Source organism: Mus pahari, chromosome 10 (genome assembly GCF_900095145.1).
Source record: "Mus pahari chromosome 10, PAHARI_EIJ_v1.1, whole genome shotgun sequence".
NCBI classification, from domain to species: domain Eukaryota; kingdom Metazoa; phylum Chordata; class Mammalia; order Rodentia; family Muridae; genus Mus; species Mus pahari.
This window is the reverse complement of record NC_034599.1, coordinates 90435348-90456208: the sequence shown is the minus strand read 5'-3', so window position 1 is coordinate 90456208 and position 20861 is coordinate 90435348. Positions and strand designations below refer to the sequence as shown.

Sequence of the window (20861 nt, the reverse complement as noted above, 5' to 3'; positions counted from 1 at the left end):
TTTAGCTTTCCTGTTACCCCTGCCTTCCCATTCCCTGAGAAGCCAAAGGCAGACACCAGACTACATATCGTCTGCCCAGTGCTCTTGATTGGACCGTTGGATTCTTCCTTCAGGAATCCCAGCTGCTGGCCCGCTCTGCAGGCTTTCCCCAAGCCCTGACCGGTTAGGTGCCTTCCCGAGGTGTTTTTGGACTGGCTTTGATCTTTCCCTGCTCTGGGCTGCCTCTGGCTGTGTTTGGCAGATTTCCCTTGTAAGCTGTGGTTTGGGTTACAAATGTGTCCGGTTCTGCTGAAAAGGGCGTTCGCCTTTCTAGTTCTCTTTCTCCTTGATTTTGGGTGATTTTCAAATAAGAACTCGAAATAACTTTTATTCTGCCACCTTTAAACTGTCTAGTGAGGGGGATTTTTGTGATCTAATATTCTCTCAGATCAAACATCACCTAGAACTTTCCGGCTGAAGCAGAGTCTTGACAGAAAGCGGAGAACATGAGAGCTGAGGACCGGAGGGCACAAAAGAACGTATCCACACTGCGCGGCAGCGGGGGTCCTTCCTTGCCTTCTGGACTTTGGTTGGGGTGCACTACTGTCAGGGTGGTGCATTGTCAGACTTTCCTGTCTGATAAAACACCTGAGAAAACAACCTAAGGAGAGAAGGGTTTGTTTTGGCGCACAGTCTCAGAGATTCAGTTCTTTGTGGCAGAGAAGTGCCAGAGATCGGATCTCATCTCCAGAGGCCAGAGACACCATGGGAACGCCCACAGTAGCACCGGATGTGCACCCGACCATCCTCCCGGGCATTTCTCAGTCCCATTAGGTTGACGCTCAAGATTATCTTGGGGCTGGGAAGATGGTTCAGGTGGCAACGTCTTTGCTGTACGAATAGGGACCTGAGCTTGATCCCCTGAAGGTATGTGACAAAGCCAGGCACAGCGGTTTACCCTGGGGAAGTGAGAACAGATGATGGATGCCTGGGGTTTGCTGGTCAGCTGCCTTAGCCTGATCAGTGCGTTCCAGGACAATGAGAGACCCTTATCAAAAAAAAAAATTTTTTTTTTATCAGACAGACCGCATCTGAAGAACATAGTCAGGGTTGACCTCTGGCTTACTTATGTATGTGTACCCGTGCCTACACACAGACCTGAAAAAGAAATTAATTATCAAAAGTTCACCTCATATCAATTAATATGGCAAGCTACAACATTTCATCTCTGGTGCCCAAAAGGCTCAGTTCTCTCTTCTAATGTCTCAAAATGTGTTCAGTCCCTCTTGTGTATCCCCAAAGTCTCAACAGCGGCAGAACCATTCAAATCCAAATTATCCTCTGAACCTCCATTCCCACATTCAGCCATGAGCCTCGGCAAAATCAAAAGCAAGTCACATGCCTCGAAGATAAGACAATGCAAACTAAACATCCCCCACTTCAACAGACGGCATGGGGGGAATAGAAAAAACTGGAACCAAATCAAGTCTGGAACCTCGTGTCAGGCGGTGGTGGCACACACCTTTAATCCCAGCACTTGGGAGGCAGAGGCAGGCGGATTTCTGAGTTCAAGGCCAGACTGGTCTACAAAGTGGGTTCCAGGTCAGCCAGGGCTATACAGAGAAACCCTGTCTTGAAAAAACAAAACAAAACAAAACAAAACAAAACAAAACAAAACAAAAAAAAGACTGGAACCTCTTAGGGAAAGCACGGGGCACAAGGCATCAGCTCTGAAAGGCCCCTATGACCTTGTCATTTGCAGATCACCTCTCCTCTCAGATGCCTGTCTGTGCTCACATCTCCTGTCTTCTTCAACAGACATCCCACCTTCCCGCCATCTTTGATTTCACCTTCACAGTTTCATGCATCACCCGATGGAAGGAGTCACTTGACTTCTCCTAGGAATTCCTTGCCTGCGGGGTAACCACATCTGTCACAGGCTGTCTAGCCACCCAGGCCTTCCTTTATAATCTAGGTTTAATCCTCCACGATCCAATAGTTCTTGCATTCTGCATGCCAACAAAACCAGCGTAATGGGTAATGCTGGTATTTGCCACCTCCTTAAGCAACAGCTAGAGCATCTCGGACTGTGGATGATATGGTCTCCGGGTGCCTTGATGGTCGGAAGCAGGGAATGTTTCCTGGGTACCCGATGCAGGCAGGGTATCCTGGAGGTATCCTCTTAGGACAGAGTCCTTCAAATAAGTGAAAAGCCTCACACTCTTGAGTTGGTTCCCAAGATGCTGTGGAGACGTCTCTCCCGCTCTGTTGATGTCCTTCTGTGATGGCTCTGATCCAGTGGTTCACACCTGGTGGGATGCAACCCCTATGGTGGTCGAATGACCTTTCCACAGAGGTCGAGTATCTGATATCCTGCATGTCAGATATTTACACATATATATTCATAACAGTAGCAATATTATAGCTATGAAGTAGCAATGGGAATAACTTTATGGTTGGGCATCACCACAACGTGAGGAGCGGTATTCAAGGTCGTAGCGTCAGGAAGGCTGAGAACCACTGCTCTAGTCTCGTTGGAGGCCATCCTTCCTTGGTGTTGTGTTTGTTACTTTTCTTGTTGCTGTGGCAACCCTGACAAAAGCAACCTAAGGAAGGCAAAGCTTTGCTTTAGCTCCATCCTGCTCGTCTCTGCGGAGACAGCCCAAGGCAGGGCTGTGAGGCAGGACTGTGAGGCAGGGTGGCCACGTTGCAGCCACGGTGAGAGAGATGAGTGAGGGGTGAGAGATGAGTGAGTGAGGGGTGAGAGATGAGAGATGATGAGGGGTGAGAGATGAGTGAGTGAGTGAGTGAGTGGTAAGAGATAGTGAGTGAGGGGTGAGAGATGAGTGAGTGAGGGGTGAGAGATGAGAGATGATGAGGGGTGAGAGATGAGTGAGTGAGTGAGTGAGTGAGGGGTGAGAGATGAGTGAGTGAGTGAGTGAGTGAGGGGTGAGAGATGAGTGAGTGTGTGGTGAGAGATGAATGAGTGAGTGAGTGAGGGGTGAGTGCCGACCCAGCTCACCTTCCCCTCTGTAGCCAGTGCAGGGCCCCAGCTCATGAAACAGCACTGCCCACATTTTAGAACCTTCCTACCCTAGGCCAGTACAGAAACTGCCCACTCCAGCATAAACAGAGGTTGGTCTCCTAAGCAATTCTAGATCTCGCCAAGGTGACAATCAGTATTAACTATGGAAGCTTCTTTTTCTAAAAAATATATTAATTAATTATATATTAATATAATATATAATTAATATTATACTAATAATTATATTAATAATACATATTAATTAATTTACATATCAAACATTACCCACCCTCCAGGTCCCCCCACAGAGTCCTTCCCCCATGCTCCCTCCCCTTGGACTTTGAGAGATTGGTTCCCCCAGGTGTCCTCTAACCTTGGCACATTAGGTCTCTACTCCCACTGAGGCAAGGCAAGGCAGTCCTCTGTTACATATGTGCTGGGGGTCTTGGTTCAACCCATGTATGCCCTTTGGTTGGTGGCTCAGTCTCTGGGAGCTCCCAAGGGGTCCAGGTTAGTTGACAGTGTTGGTCTTCCTGTGGGGTTCTATCCCCCTCAGGGCTCTCAATCTTTCTCCCTAACTCTTCCAAAAGGGTCCCCCAATTCTGTCTGACGTTTGGCTGTAACTATCTGCATCTGTTTCAGTCAGCTGCTGGACAGAGCCTCTCAGAGGACAGTCATGCTAGGCTTCTGTCTGTAAGCATAACAGAGTATCATTAATAGTGTCAGGGATTGGTGCTTGCCCATGGGATGGCTCTCTCTCTCTCTCTCTCTCTCTCTTGTTTTTTTTTTGTTTTTTTTTTTTTGAGACAGGGTTTCTCTGTATAGCCTTGGCTGTCCTGGAACTCACGTTGTAGACCAGGCTGGCCTCGAACTCAGAAATCCGNGGCTGTCCTGGAACTCACGTTGTAGACCAGGCTGGCCTCGAACTCAGAAATCCGCCTGCCTCTGCCTCCCGAGTGCTGGGATTAAAGGCGTGCGCGCCACCACGCCCAGTGGGATGGCTGTCAAATTGGGCTGTAGTGTAATGGTTTATTGGTTGGCCACCCCTTCAGTCTCTGCTCCATCTTTGTCATTTCTTTTAGCACAAGTTTTTGGACAAAAATTTTGGGGGTGGGTTGATGTCCTTATCCTTCCACTGGGGGGTCCTGCCTGGCTACAGGAGGTGGCCTCTGGAAGTTTCTTTATGCACAAACTGGAAGTGTTTGAATCATCCCATTGTGTATTTTGCCCCCCCCCCCCGGAACTCACTGTAAATATGGCTGAAAGATCCAAACATTGCCCTGAGAAGCCCTCCCTCAAATTAATTCTTTCTTCACCTTTAAATTCAGCCTTGGTGAAGTCTCAGGACATGGACAAAATGTGTACAGCTTCTTTTCCAGAGATGAACACAAACGGCCTTGGCTGAGTTCCCATGAGACATTGCTTCTGCCTGGACTGTCCGGTGGCTTTCCTGTGAGGGTCCTAGTCTCCTATGGTCTCCTCAGAATCACCCATCAGGCAGTGCTTTCAGCATTCTAGAAGTTCTCTGGCTGGCTTCTCCGAGCTTTTCTGAGTTCTTCCTACAAACTAGTTCCACGGGCTTCTGTACCATGTGCTCAGGTATAGTCACGGCACCAGCTGCATCCCGGGATCAGTTGCTGTGTTTGTGACAAAATGCCCGGCAAAATGACCTGAAGTAAAAAGGATTTATTTTCCTTGCAGAGATTTCTAATCATCCTGTCAAAGAGAGCATGACCCAGCATGGCAGCTCACATCATAGTGAAGGTGGCCAGGAAGGTCTGGGGGAAGAGAACATGCCTACATGTCTTAGTTAGGGTTTCACTGGGGTGAACAGACACCGTGACCATCAACTCTTATAAGAACAACATTTAATTGGGGCTGGCTTATAGGTTCAGAGGTTCAGTCCATTATCATCAAGGAGGGAACATGGCAGCATCCAGGCAGGCATGGTGCAGGAGGAGCTGAGAGTTCTGCATCTTCATCTGAAGGCTGCTGGCAGAATATTGGCTTCTAGGCAGCTAGGATGAAGGTCTTAAAGCCCACGCCCACAGTGACACACCTACTCCAACAGGGCCACACTTTCTAAAAGTGCCACTTCCTGGGCTGATCATACACAAACCATTACACTACGGTAGGGAGATTTCTCCCTATCTGTCCTGGCAGATACACCTAGGGGTAAGCTGCATTGGTCTCATAGGTGCTTCTTACGTTGACGAGATTAGCCATCACCAACAGGAAGTCATGGATGGCAGGACAGAGCATGACAGTGTCTAGTCTTATTTGTCTTGGGGAAGTTGTTCTGAGCCAAGCAACTCTCAGGCTAGGGAGGAGGCAGGCATACACCTTTCTCTGCCAAGCAGTGGGCGTCAAGGCAAAGCCCAACTTTTCTTTCCCCATACTGAGGGCCATCTGAGCACCCCAAGTTCCCTGGAGTCTGCCTGACCTTCCGGTAGCCTTCTTCCCCCTCCTGGAAAACTGCCATCCTGAATTAAGGGGTGCCCACTGGAATAAATGTTATCAATGATGTTTCTATACCTAGGGAAAACACTGATGTAGCCAAGGGAAATAATTCCCTGTGGATGCCCAGAGAACAAAGCCAAGAGGACACCTGGCTCCAGCGTCCTAGATCTGAGTTTTAATCATACCATCTTTCAGATTCTCATACCACCTGGAGGGAGCTGTTTTATCCCATCTTACAGAGGAGGAAAGTAAAGTCCAAGCGAGGCTTAAAGTAATGAGGGTTTTGGAACAGTGCTGTCTGGCTCCACAGTTTGGAATGGCCAGTTCTTGTTTCCTCTTTCTCTGCCATTCATTTTCCTGTGGCAGCAACATGGGAAAGGATGCCTGGCATCTTTGTCCCCGGGTGACCCTGCTGGATACTTGCTCTCTGTCTTGTTTCCCAAACCTGGTTACATTTTAAGATTTTTTTTTTTTTTTAAAGCTCAAGACAACTGGAGCTCCAAACCCATGAGCCCCACCCTAAATTGTATGGCATCATGCCTCAGCCCTGTCATGGCTTGGGGGTCAGTTCCTTTGCAACAGTGATTTCTAGTGGTTACTCTGGTTCCAAGAACAGACTGAGAGCAGAGGACCTTGGTTTGACTGTAGCTCAGTCACTTATTACCTGGGAGACTAGCTAATCACCTGCCTTAATCATTGACGACAGTGTCTGCCATATCTCATATACTTAGAAAGTGTGAGATCCGGAGTATCGTTAATTATTATGCACATTAATTATCATACTTGCAAAAGGGCCCTATCAAGGCCTGGGCATCAATGAAGGGATGAGTAGCTGGCTGTTGATCCTACTATCATAACCCGTGCCCTTTGCTTCCTTCTAGGAGCTTGGGCCCCTGCCACAGCCCAGCAGAGGCTGTGGAGGTCATCCATCAAGAAGCCTGGTTCCCAGCCCCAGGATCCATCCTTGGATACCAGGACTGGAGGCATCTGCGAGGTAGCAGTGGCCAGCAGCGGTCCCTTCCCCATAGTGAACCATGGGTCAGAAACTCTCTGGGAGCCTCAAGTCTGTGGAGGTGCGAGAGCCAGCGCTTCGGCCAGCCAAGCGGGAGCTCCGAGGCTTAGAGCCTGGGCGCCCGGCACGTCTAGACCAGCTGCTGGACATGCCTGCGGCAGGGTTGGCTCTGCAGCTGAGACACGCGTGGAACCCCGAGGACCGCTCCCTCAATGTCTTCGTCAAGGATGACGACCGCCTCACTTTCCACCGGCACCCCGTAGCCCAGAGCACAGATGGCATCCGTGGCAAGGTGGGCCATGCCCGGGGTCTGCACGCATGGCAGATCCATTGGCCCGCTAGGCAGCGGGGCACCCACGCTGTGGTGGGCGTGGCCACGGCCCGTGCCCCTTTGCACTCTGTGGGTTACACCGCACTGGTGGGCAGTGACTCCGAGTCGTGGGGCTGGGACCTGGGTCGCAGCCGCCTCTACCACGACGGCAAGAACCGGCCTGGAGTGGCATACCCTGCTTTCCTGGGGCCAGATGAAGCCTTTGCTCTGCCAGATTCCTTATTGGTCGTACTGGACATGGATGAGGGCACGCTCAGCTTCATCGTGGACGGCCAGTACCTGGGCGTGGCCTTCCGTGGCCTCAAGGGCAAGAAACTATACCCGGTGGTGAGTGCCGTGTGGGGTCACTGCGAAGTCACCATGCGCTACATCAATGGCCTTGACCGTAAGTGTCCGAGCCTAGGTGGCCAGGGGTGCCAAGGCGTCCTGCCCGGGGAAAGTTGGGGAGAGGGGAAGAGGAACAGATAAAACAAGTAACAGTTGGGGAATCCTAAAGTTTACAGCAGGGGTCAGCGCGCGGTTTTGAATTCTGACTTCTTTGAAGGTTTGACGTTTGGGGGCTGTGCCGCAATTATCCTATCTACAAGTGGCATGGCGGGCATAACCTAACTCAGGACATTTAGGATAATATGTGTCGTGTAGAATAATATGTGTGCTTAGAACAGTAAGGGCGCTTGATAACGGCTCTGAGTGCTGAAGTGATTTATGAAACGACCCAACCTGGTCACAGCTGGAGAGTGTCGCCCTTGCCCAGTCCCTGGGTGGGAGATCAGCTATCAAAGAAGATGTAGTGTTAGCAACCATCATTTATTGCCACCTACTGTGTGCAGGTCTGAACATCCAAATCCCAGCTCCTTCCGGAAGCTGTCAAAGGAGGTAAATTACTTCTCACCTCTAGCTGACTGGAATCACAGGAAAATGAAGCCCCTGGCCTATGGGATTTTGCCACCCCACCCCACCCCCGCACCCCAGAGAACCAGAAACCTAGATTGTGTGAACTGTCCCAGCAGCCGCTAAAGACTGTGTGGTTAAGTCAAACTCCTCAGTGGGTTGTTGGGTTTCCTGAGCAATACGAAGTCCTTCTTTATTCAAAATGCATAAGCTCTGAGGCAGTATAAAAGTCACAGTAACGAATGGTTGCCGGAGGAGGCCTGGTAGCCTCCAGGAAAGGCACGCATGGTCTCATGGCTGAACTTGAATCCTAACCCTATGTCCGGCTTGCTCGCTCACACATACCGGCTGTTAGGGTTTGTATGGGAAATGTCCTCCATAGGCTCCTATGTGCAAATGTGTGGTCCACAGTTGATGGTGCTGATATGGGAGGTTACAGAATCTTCAGGAAGCAGAGCCATGGAGGGGGAAGTGGACTACTGGCTGGCTGGATCCTGAGTTTTGATAGCCTGGCTTCACTTTAGGTCAGCCATTTCTCTGCTTTCTGACTGCAGATATCATGTGACCACCTGCTTCCCACTTCTGCTAATTTTCCATTCCTTGTCATGGGGACAACATCCCTTCTATCCCTTCTCAAACCTGAGCCAAGGTGAGCCCACCGTTACCTTTCTTTTGACCGACCAGGTGTTTGGTCACAGCAGTGAGAAAAGTCACTGGTGTCCCCGTCCACTGGCCCCCATCTGCAGACTTCCTTCCACACACACCTTCCCAAACCTACGGAGAGTTTGCAGCCCCAATTCCGGAGTTCATTTTAAATGAGAGATATGATTGCCAGCCAGTGTGGCTGACTCCAGACCCCTTTTCCTTTTGAGAGAGAGAGAGAGAGAGAAAACAGAAACAAATAAACAAAAAACCCTGAAGCGTAGTGCTCCAGAACCATAAGCAGCCCCACCCCCACTCTGGTCCATGCCTGCTTGCCTCCGAGACCAAGCATTTTCCCATGTTCCCCTCTTCAGTTGAGAGCCCAAGAGTAACACTCCAGAAAAAAAAAAAAAGAAACTGCAGGCAAGGTTTGACTTGTGTAAAAATTTGTGTTTGCCTGAGCGAAATGTGGGCTGATGGTTTTTTTTCAAGGGTGCCAAGCAAACACAAAAATGGCTGCAGCTCCCGACAGGGGTATAATTGGTGGCATTTTTCCTGGTATTTGTTTCTGTGGTTGTTTGACTCAGATGAATGGTGGAATGGTGCTCCATTTTCTGTTTAACTGTAAAACCTTGGCACAGATGAGTCTGCCCTTAGCAGGATGATTCTATCATCACGGTGCTTTTGTGGAGATGTCTGGAATCCTCTTAGATAGACATGGTGAGGCAAACAAAGGCATCAGTGAGCTGTCTGGTCCAGCCCGGAAGTCTACTGCTGGAATTAATTTGGGCTTGCACCAAGCTCGGGAGGGTGTGTCCCGCACCTCTGTACATTGCCAGCACAGCAGGTCTGTGTCTCCAGAGAGTCATTCTAATTCCCTAAGATCCACACTGCATCTGTAAAGTGGGACATCAGCTCCCTTTCTTAGTTTGAATGATAACATCAACGTGATAGCCAGGACTAAATGTCTGACATTGACCACCAGGAAAGATGTGAAAGCATAGAGAAAGAACACTTCCTTTGTGTTATTGATCTGCTCTAATCTAACTGCTTGGTCTACCATGCTGTCCCTGTGACTGTTAGAGTCAGGGGTCTCCGCACTGCTGAAGGAGGCTGGGTGGGAAAGGTAGTTGCATGGTGGGTCCTTTGGGTGGTTTCATCTTCTTCCTCATTGGAGTGGCTAGGGTTTGCAGAATCTGGAGCAGGATTCAGGAGGCAGAGGAGAGTGAATGGAGAGTGGCAGAGGAGACTGTGGTAGGACACCACAGTCATACAAGACATAGAGGGAGGCTATAGTGGTAGGACGTAGTACCATCCGATGGAGCCTTGGGGCTGGGTGGTGATAGGAAAAGGGCTGTGTGGTATGTAGAAGGTGACCTGGGACAAATTCCACTGTGGATCCCAGGGAGGGAAATAGTTTGGCCCCAGCGAGTCCCTGGGTAGGATAGGTGGCCCAAGGTTGAAAGAATTCCAAGACATTGTTGATTGTGACATGGTAACCTGCCTGGGGCTGGGGGGTTGGACTGAAAGCATCATTGGGAATAAAAACAAAAAAACAAAAAAACCCGCCTCTTGGGATTACCTCCCTGAAAGACCTCCCTTCTCAAAGCCTCAGTGTCCCCTCTTGTGCTTGGAATAATCAGGCACACCAGCATTGAACAGACACCCAGGAGTTAAAGCCCACTGCTGTAATTAACCAGTTGTGCTGAGGGAGGCTCTGGGGGTCATGGGTAGAACAGAGAGTGGCCTTTGTAAAGCATTTTCCTCTCATGCAATGGAAGCTGTTAATAGACAACTGTTTTTCAATTTATGATTCTTTATGACTGTAAAAGCAAGCCTTAAAAGGTCTTACCACACAGAACTCTGAAGCACATATTTGATATGCGTCCTGACAGGAAGAGCATCCTGGCCATTCAATTTCCTCTTGCAAATGCGTGATGCCCTGGTACCCCTGATGAATGGAATTGTTCTTTAGCTACACCATGGAATATACAGCCTAGCGTGTGGGAGTTTCCTGCAAAGACCTGCAGGGTACCCAAGGGCTGTAGCTGATGAGATAAATACAGCCAAAGCCAGGCACATGCCCAGGCTGTCTGTCTCAGTTGTCTAGAGCCAGCCTAATAACAGCAATGATAACACTAGCTATTATATATATTTAAACATTTATTTAATTTATATATGTATATTTGTATTTAAATATATTTATATTTATAACAATAATAATACTAGCTAGAAATACCTCATTCTTCTGGGCTCTTTTCTAAGCCCTTTATTGAATTAATCACCAAAATTCTCTTTAAGCAGAGAGCTTAAGCAGGTTGCTCAAAAGTCACACAGCTCATAGCTGAGGAACCTGGAGGCAGGCTGAAGCAAATTGCATGAGATGCTTGCGGGGACCCTAGCAGACAGGGCAGGGGGAGAGTCGGCTCCACCTGACTGGGTGGCCCTCTGGTGAACTTGGCTGAGCTCCCGCCATCCTGTCTGGTGCTCTCTCTCCTTCAATTGCTTCCTCCCCAGCTCTCAAAGAACTCTGTAGAGTATGCTGAACAGCCAGGCTGGGTGCAGAGGATGCCTCTGCTGCCGCTGGGGTCAGGTGCGCCATCCCTGAGCAGGCAGTGTTATGGAAGGCGCCCCAGCTAGTCTGATGTTCACCTTTCGGGTAGACTGGCCTTGTGATGTGCTCTGGCGACTGTCTGAAAGTGTTCCCTAGTCTGAAGGCTCCTCTTTCCACATGCTGGCGGCTGATTGCTAACAGAAGAACGGTTTTACTGGGGCGTTTTGTTGTTGCTGGTTCGGGGGCGTTCTGCCCAGGGGGCCCCTTGATGTCAGAGGGCTGACTTGTGGCTGGAGAGTAGGAGCTCAGGTATGGTACCCTGGGACTAGCTGGCTGCGAGGCCTCCTCCGTCTGTGCCAAGCACAAGGAGCTATATTTCCAGACGCCATGCCATTCCTAGATGGTTTAATCGATCTGCCAACAAGTATTTATTGGTGCAACAGTGCAGCAGAGGAGGCTGGCAGCTGGCCAGAGCTTCTGGTATTGATGGGGACCAGAGAGGTTTTCCACAGGATGACTGCAAGGACACCCTCCCCTTGTCAGATTGTGCTCCAGCCCTGTGCCGAGCCTACCACCTCCCTGTTCAACACTCACGAGTCTTGTGTGGGCAGTGAGGTCCTCCCAGTTTCCCTAAATGACCGGATGTGGCTCCAATAAGATCCATGTCTGACCTCCCCATCCTCTATCAGCTGGTCACCCCAGCTCGTTGCCAACCAGAGGGACCCTGTCTCTGCGCTGTCAGCGACGACCCCAGACTCTACTCGGTGCGATCTTAGCTCACTCAAGCGATGGAAAAGTATTCAGGCAGGGATGACGACCAGGCGAGTCCTTTGTGACAAATGGAAGAAGTCAGGAATTGATGCATGCGAGGATCCTTTTAGTAGGTAAAGATGTAGGTTGGTTAACCGCTGTTAACAATACACACAGTCCTGTCCTGAAGCACTGCCACCACCTTCTCCAGTCCCCAGCCCCCTCTCGTCCCTGCCACCAGCCATCATCAGCAGTTTCTGGCGTATCCTTCCAGAAATATTTATGACAGGGAATTTTTAGACCACACTGTAAGCAGGGCTTTGTTTCAAGGTTCCCTCCCCCACCTTAATGGATCTTGGCAATTGTTTAAGTATCAGTTACGGTAGAGCGGGCTCATTTCTTATTAACAGTTGCATGTATTTTCATAGTATGGTTGTCTCATAATTTAATTATTCAGATCCCTATTTTTGTACAGCCAGGCCGTTTCCTGTAAGAATAAAGCTTTTAATCTTCATTTGAATTTCATATTCCCCCCTTCCTACTGTTTAAGGTACTCAAAGCCTCAGTTTTGCCATCTGTGCAGTGGGATGGTTAGACCACGCAAAGGGCTGTAGAAATGATGTGACTGTGAAGCCTGGCCTGGCATATGGGTGGCCCGCTGCAGGTGTCCCCACGGGAGCTGCCACCACACTTTCTTACTTCCCATCATCCCACTGAGCTCCTCTCAGGCACCCAGTGAGCACTGGGGGTGACTTGGTTTCCAGTTGACAGGACAGTAGCTTTACATGGCTGTGATGCTGAGGAAGTTGTGGACATCTTATTGCACTGAGATAACTGCAGCTGTCCAGTCCAGCCAATCCAGTTATAGGATGGACATTGGCACCATAAGAACCTGGCATCCCTGCCTGTGCCACATAGGCCATGATTTGTGTGTTTTGTGGTAATGCTACTGCCGAACTAGCTGACCCTGAAATGGAGACTAACCATGACAGGAAGGCCTTCCTGTCTACCCTCCTTATAGTGCCCCATGGAAAAGCACACAGTAGGTGCTCCATGGTGGTAACTGCATTTTGGTCTTCTCATGGTTGCCTCTCTCATAGCACCCATGGCCAGGCTACTTAGTAGGTGCACATAAACGCACATGAAGGCTTTGGCCTCTCATGGCCTGAATACTTTTCCTTGTTTCTTTCGCAGCAGGCAACTATGAAAGTCACAGTTGGCCAGAGTCGAAGGAGCTGCCTGTGATCACTGCCCACCCTCTTGCAGTGTGACCTGTGCATGACCCATCCACGATTCTCATTGTGTGCTTTGCCTAGCACATCTGTCCCCACATTCAAGCCAGCTGGAGGCTGTGTGATAGGCCAGGCCGTTCCATTCAGGATCCTGCCATTCAGAAACTGGACCCCTACCTTTCATTCTGCATAAAAGGAACAGATTTTCGGCTGAGAAAATGCCTTACTCAGCTGCCACAGTCCTGCTTTGAGGGAATTTCCACGTTTAATCGTCACGAGCCGTCCCATACAGCCCTGCCATCACCAAGGACTTTGACATGTAGATGCCAGCATCTGAAATCGGGTGTGGGAGGGACTACTGCTACTCTAAATGTCTCTCTGGGCTGGTGTGGTCTGGAGGTAGGTCTGCCCTCAGGACCTGCTGGCACCTGGGGTCCAAGCCTCTCTACCTAGCTGTCACCCGAGGAAGTCATTTTAACTCTGAGCTCAGCTTGTTCATCTGGGAAAGAGAACTTTGCTCTGCCGTGAGGTGTTCGAATCATCAGTGATGTATCAAAAGTGACCCATCTAGTTCTAGGCACACAGTAGGGACTCACAAAATAGTAGACACAAAACTACTAATTTGGCCTATTAGTGTTCCATGGCTTAGAGGGTCATTGTGGACAACTGCTGTTAGTAAAGCCTGGCCCACACTGAAATCAGAGGGGTTTCATACTAGGGACTGTGCTGGCGTTTGGAGGTTTTAGGGTATGTGGTGGAAACTGCACCAGCAGTTCAAGGCCATTGTGTGTAATTTCATCACAGATGAGTTGGATGTGTTCCGCCTTCTGCAGGAAGGTCTCCCTCTGAGTGTTTTGCTCGAGTGTTTCTCCATCAGGTATAGCTCCTGGTGGTGACTTGCCTGGTGAACATGCAGACAAGTAGCACCAGTCCTGCTGTGGCCCATGTGCGTACCTATCGGGAGGAGGTGATAGTTGGACAGCCCAACTACTGTTGAACATTGGTAGGGGAAAAGGGAGGAAGCATAGTGTGTCCAAGCAGTAGGATGAGAAAACGTGGGATCCTGTAGCCAATTGGTAGCCACATTGGACAGGCGGTTATGGAATTATCCAGAGAATAGGAGGACTTGCCAAGGTCGCTTACCAATAAGCAGCAGAACCACAGTCAAAGCCCAGGCTCCAAAGCCTTTGAAGATGTTCCTGGCAAGAAATGAGAGAGAGACTAACTCGCCATTGTGGTTCGTGGCTCTGTACTGGAAAGCCGGTGTACCATGCAGAGTATGGATATGGGAGGTTGGAATGCCAAGGTCGGCGAGGACTAGAAGGACCAGGAAGGCTTTTGGGGGAGGCCTTTAGCACAGGGATTCAACCTGCATCTCTCCCTTCATGCTCTTCTGACCACGAATACACACAGGGAGAGATCCTAGCTGGATTCCCAGTGACCCTTCCAGTCAGAGATGCTGCCCAGAGCCTCTGTAGATGCTGGAACCAGATACTTGGACACTGGAACCAATGTCTAAACAGTAGGGGAAGAACCCTGCTGTGTACTGGGCCCCATGGGTATAGCTTTTCTAATTCTGTGTCCCTCAGAATCCTCATCAGGGGCATGACTTCAGGGATGGCATTTGTCCTGGGGAATCCTTCCACAGTGCAGATTATGTGTGACCCCATAGGTCTGTGGAAGTCCATGATTCTGTATTTCTAACAAACTCTGGGCTAATGCCAATGGTTGAAGGTGTGGAAAACAGCAGGCATGGGTCCTCACCATCACATCGTGGCCCGGAGACCCTCACCTCCTATCTGCCCCTTCCTTGTCAGGTGACCCTGCAGCTAGGCTGGTCTACAGACATGGCATGCTTGCCCATGACAGCAAAGGCTGTTGCTGCCCAGTCTGCCTGTACCCATTGTCTCTCTCACCTGCCAGCTGACACTAGGGCAGGTCCTTGACCTTGTGCCGTGTCCCTGGAGGCTCTCAGCATCTCCTCCTCTCCTATCCAGCTCACTTCCATCTTGTGTTCCCTTCCCCAACCACCACATGGAAAATCTGCATGATTGTGGTGGAGTTTTGCTGTTAGGTGACTGGGAAAGGATTACAAACGAAGCCGCTTGACTCCCCGACACATCCATGGCTGCTCAAGGCCTTCTGCTTGGCAGCTCATCGAATCTCCATGAAAGCCCCCTTTCCCATCCAGGTATGAATTTTGCGCATGGGATGTTGGGGACTTAGGAGGATGAAAAGCCAGCTCATGGAGGCCGTCTAGTACTTACCTGGCAATTCACAAACTAGATCACTGATGGTCACGTCCAGTTTTCTGTGGCAACAGCTAGCCCGTTGCTATACTATACACTAGGATGCTGCTGAAGTTGGCATTAGTAACCGGCACTGCCACCGCTCCTGTGTACTCTCCATCCCAGGCCAGCTCGATGCACCCGTTCTCATCCCACTCCCCTGGTGACCAATCTGAGTAGGAGGTGCCCAGAAAGCAGTGAATGAGCATGCTTACAGGAGCTGTTTCAGTAAGTGGAGAGAGCGGCAGCCTGCGAGGCTGGCTGGCGGCAGCATTTATCTGCCTTCCATCAGGGAGCCAGCTGATTCGTCCTGTCTTGTCCTTTGGTTAAGGCAAGGGGGTGGTTAGCGTGAGTTACAGTCTGGCCCAGACACTAATAAGGCTGCTGTCTGAGGCCTTCCATAATTCAAGGGAAGGCTGTGCCGTGTAATGGCCTTCTTCGTCAGATCTTCCGGGACTCGGGGCCTCCTTAATGATTTATTTGCCTAGGATGAAATTAAGCCAAGGTAGTGTGAGCTTGGAAAATACTGCCTCTCTGGCTTTCCCAGTCCATCCTGTTCAGAGGCCATCTTCTATAAATAGAACTGTGAGACCTGCTTCGTGACCTGCCTGCTGGGAGACCTGACAGGCAAAGGCTGCCCCACCATGGGTCCCCTGAGACCACACCTGGCCAGCACGTGGTCCTTGTCTTCCACTAACCCAGCCTAGAACTCCACTGGGTTACAGTGGGGGACAGAGGTACTGACAAAGACTTATCTTTGTCCCAATTTCAAAGTCCTTTTAGGACATACTCTTTTTTTTTTTTTAAAAAAAGAAAAGATTATGTGCCTGTTTTGCCTGCATGTATGCATATGCATCCTTTGCACGTCTACTGTCTACAGAGTTCAGAAGAGTGCATCTGATCCCCTGAGACTGGAGTTAAAGACGGTTGCAAGCTGCCACGCGGGCACTAGGACCTCTGCAAAAGGAACAAATGCCCCTAACCTCCGAGCCCTCTCTCCAACACCCAGTGCGCGCTTTTGAGTATCTCCATGTGGACCCGGACTGAGTTTCAGTGCTTGCCCTCTGTTGACGCCCGCCCCCATTATTTCGGCGGGGTGCCCCAGGGCAGAACCACACTTGCCTATGGTGTTTAGCGAGGTGGATAACAGTCCTCTGTCTGAGGCTGGGGCCTTGCTACCAGTGCTGTGTGGGTGACTGTCTCCAGAAGTGACACTTAGGCCACCACCGGCTACCGGTCAGATAGGATGTTAAGGCTTTTTTTGGAAATCTAGAACCCAGAAGAGCCCGGTTAGGAGGGGTGTGAACGTAAGATCACATTAGGATTGCAGGTGGTGGTGGTGGGCACAGGACTGGAAGGGGCTCTGACATCCTATCTGTGCCTCGGCTACACACTGGCCTCAGACTATCCCCCCAAAACCCCTGCCCAGCTTCCCAGTCTCTTTTCTTATCATTTTGGGTGCTACTTGGCTGCTCATTGCCCTGCCCTTTCCTTTGTGTACTGAATATGTCCTAGGTGCCACACTGTTTCTCAGGTCTTGATCTTAGATTCTTGGTCCTAGCTCTGTAGCCCTCTGATTGTCTCCCTCTGGGAAGGTCTCTCAGCTGGCCTGTCACCTGAGGAAGTATGTGGGCATCCTCAGTTTGTTGTCTTGGTACCCATCTCTCTTGGAGTAGTTGAAATTCTGTACCATATATCACCTGCTAATGGAGAATTCCCCAGTGGTGGCCCTGAAACACATGTTACAAGCTTTCCCGTTAGTCTGTGTCAGGAGCCCGGCACTGGGTTGAGCTCGCCATCTGGGATGCCCTGCTGGGCAGAGTGTGGACAGAGCAGAGCCAGGAGTGATATCTTTCTAGAAACGGGTTGGGGAGTGTTGTTCAAGGCAGAAGTGAAGATCTAGCTTCCAAAGCTTTCTCCTTGTCTCTGAGACCAAAGATACGCTTAGCAGAAATTCAGCTGCTTTCCTTTCTTCAGGGAGAACGTGCCTATGCTACCTAAGTGGAGTGTTGGGTACCACTGTTTGGAAAGGTGTCCATATTCTATGAATATCTCCTCAGGATAGCCTCAAGACCTCTAGGTTGATGGGCAGTGTGTGGACGCCCTGCCCTAAGCCAGGTCCCCAGAACCAGTCCCATTCTTGTGTGTCCTTCTGTACCCTCTAGGTCCCTGGGGATATTCTCAGGCCCTCAGGTCTCTGCATCTCCTTGCCATCCATTGCCCTGTGTCCCAGCTTCTGGCCCTTGGTGGGGGTCTTAGTAAGTGCCGATTGCATGAATGGCTACCTAGCTGAGAGTTAGGACAGTGGTGTGAATAGCAACCGTGACCACGTGATGGTGGGAAAATGCTCCCTTTTTACAGCACCTGCAGGAAGCAGGAAGCGGGAACACGCACACTCTCCTTACTGATGCTTCTGGGGAGGAAGCTGGAGAGGCTGCCAGTTAGTGAAGAATTCTAAATTCACAGTCATTGTGCCCCCTTCGTCCTGGCTGCTTCCTTGCTATGTGTGCAAAGACGTGAGCTGGGCAGTCATCGCTGCTGGTGTTTGTCCTGACACAAGCCAGAGCCCCGCTGCTGTGGTGAGCTCTGGAGGCCTAGTTCCCACTACTGTCCAGCCTGCCCTTGAGCTTAGGACGGGGTTTGCTCCCGTCTTCTTCTTTTTTTTTTTTTTTGTTTTTTTGTTTTTTTTGTTTTTCCCAAGACAGGGTTTCTCTGTGTAGCCCTGGCTGTCCTGGAACTCACTCTGTAGACCAGGCTGGCCTCAAACTCAGAAATCTGCCTGCCTCTGCCTCCCGAGTGCTGGGATTAAAGGCGTGCGCCACCACGCCCGGCTTGTTCTTGTCATTTTTATCAGCAGACCACTCCATAACTCTTTTCTCCACTATCTGTTGTATGTTTGGCATTGGGACCACTCGAGGACAGTTTGAGCAAGAAACCGAACAGCGCTTAAATAAATGTGTGTTTATGATCAATGTGGATATTGATATGTGTGATTAAGAGAATAGATCGAGAAGGGGCAACTGGCAACTGTTCTCTGGGAAGTCCTTTGGGAGAGGGACCGAGAGGAACCCAGACGATGACACCAGTGAGCCAATGAAGGTGGTAGGGAGAGTAGCTTGGTAGGGATGAACCTCTCCCTAACAGCACTAGACCCACTGGGAAGAGGGCACCATGAGACTCGAGGTCAACATTGCCTTTCAGGCTCCCACCAGTCCGCTGTTGGAAGAAAAGGTATTCCAAACCTCACTTGAAAGCAGGGCCACCCTTCTCTCTTCCGCCGGCACTTGCCTCCTGATTCTACAGAATGGTTTGTAGTAAAGTTGTTGAAGAGGCACCTTGGTCAAAGTCCTTATTATTTTCTGTTCTGCCCACAAGTTGGTTGAGAAATCAGTGACTGAGAGACCTGTCAGGGTTATAGTGATCTGCAGAGCGGAGCCGGAACCCGGCTGATTGGTCAGTCTCTCATCTTGCTTCTGCTCCAAGCCAGAATCAGGGTTCGCTTTGGTTTGAACAGAGTTCATTAGGTTTGCTCGGAGCCATCCGGAGGTCCAGTCCACAGACGCCTCTGTGCAGTGAGGAACCCCAGGATGAGCCTCGGCCAGCTGACCCCTGGCTAGGTGTTTACATTTCAGTTCCTCCTGTCTGGAGCAGCGGGCGGGTGATGCAGGGCATAAGCCAACTAGGTCTACATGTAGTGCTTCTGATCCTTTCTATCCTTGGAGGGTTCCAGGGGTGGGGTGGGGGGCTGTCAAGGCTCTGTCAGGTATGTTCTACCTGTTCCCAAGATGAGAGAGCCTCACGGACAGTCTGAGTCTCTTTCACCTCAAACTGCCCAGAGTGGTATGGTGGATTGCGAGACTCTATTTCCTGTTTGGCTGGCACGGGCAGCCCTCCTAGCTGAAGATGGATTGTTCAGATGTGTGAAAGGAAGTTAAAATGTGCTCTTGAGTTGAAGTAACTTCCCCCGAGTCTGTGCTGGATGTGAAGAGGAGAAGTGAGAGGGGCCCGGGGAAGCATCCAGGATTGGGATCCAGGAGACTGGACAGCTGGTTGCAGCTAGGGCAAATGCTCTGTCTCTGTGTGTGCCTTGGTTTCCCCATCACGGGAAAGAAGTCTGGACAAGAAAATCTCAAGGGTCTCTACCATCCTGTTATCTCTGCTGTTGATTGTCTGCACCCTCTGACTTGTTTAATAAATAGTTTTCATGCCCAGGCTGTGGCGAGGTGACTACAGGTGACTTCTACAGTGAGATAAAGCAGGTCTTCCATTTCTGGCCTGGCCTGCCCACATTCAGATGTCCTCTGGCATGCCCAGACAGTAGCCACCATATTAGACAGTGGAGAACAGGGCCACTCCCACCACCCAGGAGTTGAGACTTTCAAGACTCTGGGGACAACTGTGGGGGCTCATGGACAGAGCAAGGATATGGTTTTCCTCGGGACTACGAGGCACAGTGTGGACTTCAGGTGTACTCGTGAGTTCTTTCGGGCCTCGGAGCCAGTCAGGGAGGGTGGGAGTAAGAAGCTTGTTCTGTCAGGACAGGAAACCTTAGAGATCATACTGCAGGAGGAATGCCAGGAATTCCAAGGCAGCCCAGGGCAGTGAGGCCCCAGCTGCAATGTCTGCCACTACCCAGAAGCCAGGCCAAGTTTGTCAGCACCCCGCTCTGTAATTTCCTCAAATCCATAAGCCCCCCCGAGCCTCTTGGTAGGTGAGATGTGAAGAGGAGGCGTGATGGGTGCTGGGGATAAAGTAAAACAAGGCCCAAGAGTCCTGTGTACATGAGTAGGCCACCCACACAGCATCATGCTTCGTTCTGTGATCACACATTCATGTGTATGAGTGCGCGCACGCGGGCGCTCGCAGACACACACACACACACACACACACATGCACACGCACACACAGATACACACTCCTCTGTGACTTTAGGGTATCTATCCTGACTTCTCAATAGGGCCAAAGAGTATTTGGAGGAGACAGTACACTCCTCCTTTGTCCCCCCCCCCCAGCCCTGAACACCCACCAGCCTCTCACAGTCTACGCTCTCCCTCCATGACAGATGGCACTGCTGGCTGCCGCTCAGGGAGGTGAATATCGCCTTTCTTCTTTCCCTCTGACCCTGTGGCCTTTCAGTCCCAGATTCATGCTTGAGACTTGCTGAACACTTGCCTTGTCTGCGACACATCTGAGCATCTGGCCGGGTCTGGATGTCATTCTCTGAACCCCCGGCTCACCTCGGCTCTGATCACCGCCCCCCCCCCCCAACCCTTCCATGTATAAACAAATCCAGGTCAGAGGGCAGAGGCCAGAGCTGGGCCTTGACAGAGTTTCCCCCTGGGATGTCTTGGTGAAAAGCAGCCTGGAATCAGGTTTCACTGTTGCCCTCCCAAGGCTGGGACAGGCCTTGCTGAAGGTGGCCTTTCTTCTTGATTTGTTGAAGTGCTGGGCTACACCTCAACCCTGGTCTGAGTTTATTGCTCAGGTCTAAAACTGTTTTTTCTTGAAGTCCCTGCCACAGACAGGCGAAACAGAAAGAGAGAGTTTAACTCTTGCCAGGGAAACTTATGGTATAGGTCAATTAGAGTCACGAGTCAGTGACCACCGGTATCCATGTGACTCCAGGTTCAGCACGTTAATATGCCATTTCATGGACAAGAACACAGGCTGTGAGATGCTTGCTCATAGTTGATCAGA

The 20861-nt window shown here is 50.4% G+C and overlaps 1 protein-coding gene across 2 annotated transcripts in view; it reads left to right on the top strand.

Annotated features, from left to right (window-relative positions):
- Positions 1-20861, top strand: part of Spsb4 (splA/ryanodine receptor domain and SOCS box containing 4) — a 75294-nt gene that overhangs the window by 16491 nt on the left and 37942 nt on the right. For both annotated transcript variants that reach the window (XM_029543450.1, XM_021206606.2), the window contains exon 2: positions 6346-7192. In XM_029543450.1, coding sequence (XP_029399310.1) covers positions 6499-7192 — 694 coding nt within the window. In that variant the 5' untranslated portion in view covers positions 6346-6498. The remainder of the gene's footprint in view (positions 1-6345; positions 7193-20861) is intronic.